Below are 9279 nucleotides of genomic sequence, written 5' to 3'. Positions count from 1 at the left end.
ATTAATTACTTATTTTTAAAATTATTTTTCAAGAACCTAACATCAATTAATATATGGATATCTTGTAAAATAGTCATACCAATCGTCATTTTTATAGAGGTGTAACGTCCAAAGTGGACTAAATAAAGTGAATGATACATGTAGTTTTCTTTTGTTCAAATTCCATAATTATCAATTTAATTACAATAATTTAACAATTGACAAAAAAAATGATAACTACAATATAATTTGTTATGAATTTAACTGATGCTTGTAAAGAACATGAGCACAATTAAGATGAGATGTTTTATGTAATACGAGATGAAACATAAGTTTTGAGGTACTTTATGTTGTGTTCAAAATTGTTATTTGAGTCACATCTCTTTTATCGAACAATACACTTATCTAGCTATCTTAATTAGAGATGTTAATTATTCTATCTTAAAAGATCTTAATAAATAAGTTTTAAATATAAATTAAATAAAAAAGAGTTATGTTTAATTAATTTTGGTTGATTACCTATATTAAATTTAAACAAAATTAACTTCACTAATTCACCTTAAATTTCTTCTTAATCAAGTACTTTGAGAATTGTTAGATTTGACTCGAACTTATTTTCTCAAAATAATATATCTTGGTATAATAATAGATGTACATTGTTCTAGTCGATTTAGTTTTAAGTTTCAAATATAATTTAAATAAATGTTAAATAAATAGCCTTGTTCTTTTTTTATTCTCAATATGACTTTTTCATTAGTGTATTTCTTTTCTAAACTTAACTTGTATTTTTTTAGTTGAGCTAAGAGTCTTTCGAAAATATTCTCTATCTTCACGGATAAGGTTATATATACATCACCCTCTCAAAATTTCACTAAGATTACACTGTTGCTATTATTATTATTATTATTATTATTTCTTATTATATCTAGTAAGTTTCAAATACAATTTAAACAAAGTTCACCAATAATCAGGGTTGTTCATATGTTATCTTAAACAAGTACTACATGAAAATTGTAATCTGACTTGGACCTTTATTTTTTAGAATAATCTTAACATATTTAATGTAATTAGATGTTTATATAAAATTTGATTCAATTTAATTTTATATGACCTTAATTATAGGTGTTTGATAATGATTTTTTTTTAATTATTATTATTATTAGAATTATTATTATTATTATTATCATTTCTTTTTATATGTAGTAAGTTTCAAATACAATTTAAACAAAGTTCACCAATAACCAGGGTCGTTCATTTGTTATCTTAAACAAGTACTACATGAAAATTGTAATTTGACTTGGACCTTTATTTTTTAGAATAATCTTAACAGATTTAATGTAATTAGATATTTATAGAAAATTTGATTCAATTTAATTTTATATGACCTTAATTTTAGGTATTTGATCATGAATTTTTGTTTTTCTCCAAAAGTTGAACTACGGAAATCACGTTTGGTCATAAAATTTCAAAATTCAACTTGAATTCTAGAATTTTGAAGAATTGGGGAAACAACAAAAAGGTCTTTTCACTCCAAATTACTCATAAAAAGTCAAAAATAATTTTAATTTGTATTCATGGTCAAACACAAATTTCCTTTAAAATATAACTTCAAAAATAAAAAGTACTTTTTTCAAAATTTTATAACAAATCATGGCCAAAATATATACCCACATAATTAATCACTACTAAAAAAAATAAGATTTAACGACAAACAAATATTATAATCAAATAGCAAAATCTATCATTAATAATATTAAGCATTAAATTGACAACAAAATTCTTTTAGCTATGAGATAAAAGCAATAAATGCGACAAAGTTCGTAGCTAATTTAAATTTTTTTAGATAATGATTTTAAGTTTAAAATATAATTTAATTGTATTAAAACCTTCTAATTGTTCTGAATATTAGGAGGGAAATGGATGAATTCACAAAAAAAATCTTCTAATTTATTAAAAAATTAATGAGTTATATCAAAAAAAAAAAATTTAAAAAAAACAAGTAATTTGTAACATCAAAATTCAAAACAAAGGCAAAAAGATTTCCCTCCAAGTTATTTCCCTCTCATTATTTTATGCCTAAATTAGCTCTTTCATTTCCTATTTTATATAATAAGTCAAAATCCCTAAAAAAAACCTTTCCCCCGAAAGGAAGAAAATCAACCCACACGTCAGTTTCTCCTATTTTAATATACATCCCAATTTCAACTTTTGTTTCCAAGTCACTGCAAAAAAAAATTATATACTAACTTTTTTATTTGCCTGCTTTTAAGTATATGATTTAACAAAGCACTGTTTTGATTTGTGAGATTTCACCGTAGCCAAGTACATTCTTCTTCTTCTTTTTTTATTTTTCTTTTTTCTTTCACTTTCATGATATTTTTTTATTCAATGAGATGATATAATAACCATGTTTTATTTCGAATTCCTCTTGTGGAGTATATTTTATTTTTTTTGTTCTGTTTATGATTGCTACAATTTTATTTCACTAGAATTTGATATTTTGGAAGGAAATTATTATTTTTATATGATAGATGATAGGATTATTCGTGATTATGATATATTATCGGAATGTTTTGATGATTCAAATGTTATGAGCATGACTATTAATTATAAATTGCATAAGAAAAATCTGTCCAAACTTACACATTACCAAAGAATTGTGATAATTTTATAAATACTTTTCTTGAGGAAAGTATTCTTAGGAATCATGAGTCAAAAGAGATTGCAATTATGAAAGAACATGAATCATCAAATTCAACAAGTATTCGTTATTATTATTGATCTTATTTACTTCTATAGACACTTATATTTGATGTTATTTATATAGTTTTTAAATGATGGTTGCAGCTCAAGGTCGACACTCAAAAGATTCTATAACCGTAAGTAATTTTAAAAAAATATATTTTTCCATATCATTAATTTAGTAAATATTTGTTTTATTTTGAAAAGTTTATACTGATAATTAAATTGAATATGTCATTGTTTTATTTTTAACTTAATTTTTTAACTGTTATTGCAGCTTGTGAAGGAGTGATGAAAGCATCAAAATAGACGTGATACGGATAATTGTTTTCTCTTATAAAAGAATATTGATATGTTTGAGTAAAATGATGTTTCACTATTTTAGAAGACATTATTGAATCTTTATTAAGTATTTTTTAATACATTATATACAATAAACAATTTATTTATAATTTCTACACTATCTTTTATAAATTTTGTGTTAAATCTTATCTACATTATATGAATTAGTAGCTATAATTTTATTAAATTTGTAGCAAAACATATATAATTGCCAACGGAAATATTATTTATACACATTTTCATATCAAATGAAGAACTTTTAGCTACAATTTATATCTTGTGACAATGAGCTGTGAAATTTTAGTTATCAAATATTAAATTCGTAGGTATACATATGCTCCTATAATTGCCACGTATAAAGAACATGGCTAAAAAATTACTTTTTCGTAGCAAATAATTTTTATCAAGCTTCAATGCTATATATTTCATGGCTAAAGGTATGAATTCTTAGCTACAATATGAAAATATTTGTGGCAAATACATTGAGTTATATCTATGAATTTTTATAATTCATAACAAATATGATACTATTGCCACGAGATAAGTTACAAAACTAGCTACAAAATTCAGATTTCTATGGCAAATAAATTAGATCTTTTGCTACAATACAACACCTTGTGGCTACTATATAAATATAGCTATAAATTTTATTTGTAGTGGCACAAGAGTAAAATAACTTGCCATAAGTTTATTTTTGTGGCAGAAACTTGTTTCTATTGCAGCTACATACAATTTTTAATTTGTAGCTAGAAGTATAAATTCTTAGCCACAGACCATGTAAAGATTGTAGCTATTTTTTAGCCACCCTACATTTTGCTACGGATGCTATGAAACAAAATAATGTTGCTTAAGGTATAACTTTGTAATTGTTAAAGCAAAAAATCTAACATTGGTGGTTAATAAGATGGGTGCACCTATTTATAAGGTTTGGACAATCTTCGTCCCTTTAAGCTTGCTTTTGGGGTGTGAGTTAAGTCTAATACCTAATTTTTACATGGTATCAGAGCAAGACCCATGTCACCGATGTTGTGGGCAAAAAAATCAAAAATTGTCCACCCACTAGGCGTGAGGTGGGTCAAAAATAGCCCAAAATTGCCCACGCACCAGATGCTAAGCACTGGGCGTGAGGTGGGGTGTTAAAGCAAAAAGTCTCACATTGATGTTTAATGAGATGGGTGCACTCTTTATAAGACTTGGACAATCCTCCTCTCTTTAAGTTAGCTTTTAGGGTGTGAGTTAGGCCTAAGACCTAATTTTATAGTAATACATACACACACGACCCTTTTCTGTCAATTTAAATTGTTTCACTATAAAAGTATTAATTATTTGTGTTTAGTTTGATGTATATGGCAAGCAGTGGGTATTACATGATTGGAGTATTGAAGATTGTATAAAAATACTGAAGAAATGCAAAGAAGCAATTCCAAGTAAAGAGAATGGAGGAAGGGTAATCGTCATTGAATTAGTGATGGATCAAAACAAAGACGACAAGTCATATGAAACTCAACTCTTTCTGGACATGCTTATGATGGTCGATGCTTCTAGAAAAGAAAGAAGTGAACAAGAATGGGCAAAACTTTTCCTTGATGCTGATTTTAGTGACTACAACATTATTCTTATACTGGGATTAAGATTGGTGATTGAGGTTTATCCTTAATCTACTCTTGTCGATCGCAAAAGTTCAAATAAACACAAGGCTTGGCCAAATTATAAACGTTTCAATAACATACAGTAGAAACCAATACTCTATCTTATGTTCCCCTGTTTGTGCATTATTTTGGAAATGTTAATTCTTCATCTCCCTATGTGTTAACAAAGGAACCGGCCTCTTGTATATTTATTTATTTTCCTTTTATTAATGATCCTAAATTCCTAATGCAGAGTGTATGCAAATTAAAATCTTCTTTAAGCATGTAAAATTAGAAAGATTAGATATACTAAGCGCCAGTTTGGCCATGCGATATGATATCATATTATGGAATTATGAGTTGAAATTGAAATTTTGTTTGGACATGCAATATGAAATTTTTGTGTTGTATAATTCCTCATAAACATAAGAATTTCATAAGTTGTAAAACTATTAAAGTAGCCCTAATTGTTTATTCAATCTTGCCAAATAAAACAAAACAAAATCACATAATAAATTATTACAAAGTTATTTGTTCTCTACTTAAGTAACTGTTTCATCCAACTTTAATTCATCAAACTTTAATTTAATAAAAAAAATTGAACATAAATTGTAGTGTACTAGTCTTTAACATAATCCTCCCATATAGTACGGACAATTTCTCAGGTTGAACTTGCATTTCTCGATCATGTGACCGAGAAGACGAACCAACATTGTTACTTTGAGTTGTAATAAATATAAAACGGTAGAAGTAATAAATTAGGTGTTGGAGTAAATGAAGAGAACAAATTTTATTACTCAACAATCAGTTGGTGTGAGTTAAAAGACTATATGTTGGTGAGAATATAATAATAAATTTTATAAAGTAATGATGTGATTATAAATTTTATTTATATATGAAATAAATGGTTAGTAGATATAAATGTGAGGTTATTTTAACAGAATATAAACTTGTGGATCAATTTTTGTATTAAAAATATCTCAAATCATGATATAGAATTCTCATATCATGGTTTTTTGAAGAATATGGAATCACATCTCATGATATGGAATCAGCATAAAATCGCATGTCCAAACACTGATGCCATCTCACAATTTCATATCGTGATATGGTATCACATGACCAAACGCCTACTAACAATAAATGTTTTAGTACAATTTTCGGACTGGAAAATTTTGGTCAAAATGTGAATGATATACCAAGACAATATTTCATATTTGAGTTAATATCTTAAAAGGGCACTCAACTTTGAGAATTTATCTAACAAAGTCATTGAACTTTTTTTTATATCAATAAAATCACTCAACTTAGATCTTTATATCAATAAAATCACTTTATTAAATTTATCATAAATAAAAATTGACATAGCAAAATAAATTACTTTTTATGCTATGTAAATATAAATTCCACAAATAAATAAAATTAAAGAAAAATCATTCATAGAAAGTTTATGAATAAACTTAATCGGTGCAATAATATTATAATTTTATTATGTATTTACAATTAAAAATTTATCACAATAGACGTTATTCTAATAATAAATTTTATGATACTATACTTGACTAATTACTAACAATCTTTTTGTAAGATGTCAATTTTTTTATACGCTAGTGACTGCAACAGTTAATATTGCAATTATTAAGCCAATTATTTGTGAATTGTGAGGACAATTTTTAGTGGTCTTTTTTTTGGGGAGAAAAACATCCATTGTAATACATTTTTAAATTTTGAATATATAGTAATACCATAATATAATTTTCACTAATTAAGTATTTGGTTAATTTTTTTTATGAGTTTTCGTTAATCTTTTTTATTTTTGGTGTTCATATTACATTGCATAAAAATAATTTATTTTGGTATGTTAATTTTTTTAATAATAATTTTAGTTGAGTGTTTTTATTGATATAAAAGTCTGAGTTGAGTGATTTTTTTGATACAAAAAAAAAAGTTGAATGACTTTACTAGATAAATTCTCTAAGTTGAGTGATCTTTTGAGATATTAACTCTTTCATATTTAGAAGGAAATTCATTAAATATAAATGACTTTCCAATAGATGAATCCAAAGAATTTGATTGATCACTATAGTTACCATATCTTAAGAAATCAAATTTTAAGTATAGTGAATCTCCTCATTTCTTCTAAATATGGCATGCTATTTATTATCACATATCTTCTAATTTCTCTTATAAATATAGATTTCATAGTCACAACATTACACATCTCAAAGAAAAAATCTCACAAAAATGGCATTGCATAATAAGATTGGAGACGAAACTAATGAAGTCCTCGCTGCTCAAGCACACATATTGAACCATGTGTTGAATTACGTCAATTCTATGTCACTCAAATGTGCAATTCAGCTCGGAATTCCAGATATCATTCATAGCCATGGCCGAGCCATGACCCGATCCGATTTAGTGAATGCTCTCCCTATCAACAAATCAAAAGGTCACGAATGTATTTATCGTCTCATGCGTATTCTAATCCATACTGGCTTTTTTATTGAAGGAGAAGAAGGTTATTTACTTACTCCAACTTCGCGTCTTCTCCTTAAAAATGAGCCGTTGAATCTAGCCCCGTTTGTTCAAGCGCACTTGGATCCGATTTTAATGGATCCATGGCACTCACTCGGTGAATGGTTCGCGAATGGGGACTCTACCCCATTCGCGACTGCTCATGGGAAGCCGTTGTTTGATTATGCAGGTGATGACCCGAGGCTTAACCGTATATTCAACGAAGCTATGGAAAGTGATGCACGGTTGATCATGAGTGTGTTGATTAAAAATGGTAAGCGAGTTTTTGAAGGATTGACATCGTTGGTGGACGTTGGAGGTGGCATTGGAACTGTGGCTAAAGCCATTTCTAATGCTTTTCCAGAGTTGAAATGCTCTGTTTTCGATCTGCCCCATGTGGTTGAAGGCTTGGAAGGGGGCAACAACTTGAGCTATATTACTGGAGACATGTTTAAGTCCGTTCCTTCTGCCGATGCAATTTTACTTAAGGTACTTGTCCTTCATTTAATTCGTTCATAATTTGCTTCCGTCAAAAGCCATCAAATGACCGATCATGATAATAGTTTGAATTGCAATTTGACCCGTTATTACCCGATAATTTGATGAGTCATTTTAAGTTCAATTTGTTACGTTAAGTTAACAAATGGATCAGGACTCAACTAGGTTAGACTTAGTCGGATTGAATGGGCTACTAAAAGTTGTGTTGATTTTACTATCTCGTGTTTTAGCTTTGCTTCAATTGTCTTGTTTTTTGTGTTGATGGATTAATCTTATGGTTTGATGACAAGCAGTGGATATTACATGATTGGAGCGACGAAGACTGTGCTAAGATACTGAAAAAATGCAAAGAAGCAATTCCGAGCAAGGAGAATGGAGGAAAGGTGATTGTGATTGACACTGTGATTGATAATCAGAAAGGAGATGACAAATCATTTGAAACTCAGTTGTTTTTGGATGTGCTGATGATGGTTCACGTTTCTGGAAAAGAAAGAAATGAACAAGAATGGGCAAAACTCTTCTCTGATGCTGGATTTAGTGACTACAAGATTAGTCCTATCTTGGGATTAAGGTCTGTTATTGAGGTTTACCCTTAATATAGAGTTGGTCAAATATAATGTTAGCTGAGTGATGCATTTTGAATATATAGAATAAGGTAATATTAGAAGGCAAAGAAATCTTGTGAGTGGTTTCCCTTGTAAAGGGTAATATAAACATTGTTCTTTTTTTTTATATGGTAATAAAGGAGACTTTTATGACTTATGATTGCAACTTTTGTGATGATTGATTGTTGATGCCTGATATTGGAACCAGACCACAACAAACTTGCAAGTTGAGTTCCACCACCCACTGTACCAACCTGAAATTCATACATACATAACAGTATAAGACAGGACAAATTAGGCATAAAAAAAGATGTGTATAAAACATGTGCAAGTTTGTCTCTTCCTTCGTATGCCACTTAATGATGGACTGAGGACATTATTAATATTTCTGGCATGACCTAACCTGCCTACTACACACCCCACTTGAATGACAGGGACTCACTCATTAAATGTGAAGGATGCTACATGTCAATATTTCATCTGGACTTATTCTACTACTATTAAAATAGAGATCTCATGAAATCAAAGCCTGCATGCTCTTCGTTAAAACCTAGCACCCTCTCTTCAATAGTAGTATAGTACTAGTCATCGTTTCATATTAGTTGTTCACTTTCACCTCTAGACGTCTATTAAGAAATATGTATATATGATAGTGAAGTATGTTTAGATAGGTATTTTTTTCTAAAAAAATTTCCATCATGAATAAGTGAAAAATTTATGTCAGAATATGATTTTCCTACTAATTTTGGTGGGGGGCCAACGTAACGTACAATACTAGAATGCATTCTCAAATGTGCGCCAACCACTCAAGATAAGTTCATGTTGGTAGGCTGTACGATGAAGGGGCTGGATTGGTCCTCTCGTTCTTCTTATCTTATAACTATACATAGACGTTGATCATCATTATAAAAAACCCTGAGCATCTCAAAGAAATTAGTAGTAATAAGTATCACAAAAATGGCATTGCCTAA

General features: G+C 28.6%; 1 protein-coding gene across 1 annotated transcript; it reads left to right on the top strand.

Annotated features, from left to right (window-relative positions):
• The first annotated feature begins 6858 nt into the window (after nt 1-6858).
• On the top strand, nt 6859-8465 carry LOC102590422 (trans-resveratrol di-O-methyltransferase-like). Its single transcript, XM_006367951.2, has 2 exons — nt 6859-7694; nt 7997-8465. Exons 1-2 carry the CDS (start codon nt 6936-6938, stop codon nt 8297-8299), a joined length of 1062 nt encoding a protein of 353 aa, XP_006368013.1. The 5' UTR covers nt 6859-6935; the 3' UTR covers nt 8300-8465.
• Nucleotides 8466-9279: the final 814 nt, after the last annotated feature.

The sequence above is a fragment of the Solanum tuberosum genome, unplaced genomic scaffold (assembly GCF_000226075.1).
Source record: "Solanum tuberosum cultivar DM 1-3 516 R44 unplaced genomic scaffold, SolTub_3.0 scf01336, whole genome shotgun sequence".
NCBI classification, from domain to species: Eukaryota; Viridiplantae; Streptophyta; class Magnoliopsida; order Solanales; family Solanaceae; genus Solanum; species Solanum tuberosum.
This window is presented reverse-complemented; position numbering and strand designations above follow the sequence as displayed.

Bases quoted from the DNA above. Each gene is read 5' to 3' on its own strand.
- LOC102590422 (XM_006367951.2), top strand. From the start codon at position 6,936: ATGGCATTGCATAATAAGATTGGAGACGAAACTAATGAAGTCCTCGCT. The intron at 7,695-7,996 runs GTACTTGTCCTT...GATGACAAGCAG, and splicing joins CCGATGCAATTTTACTTAAG to TGGATATTACATGATTGGAG.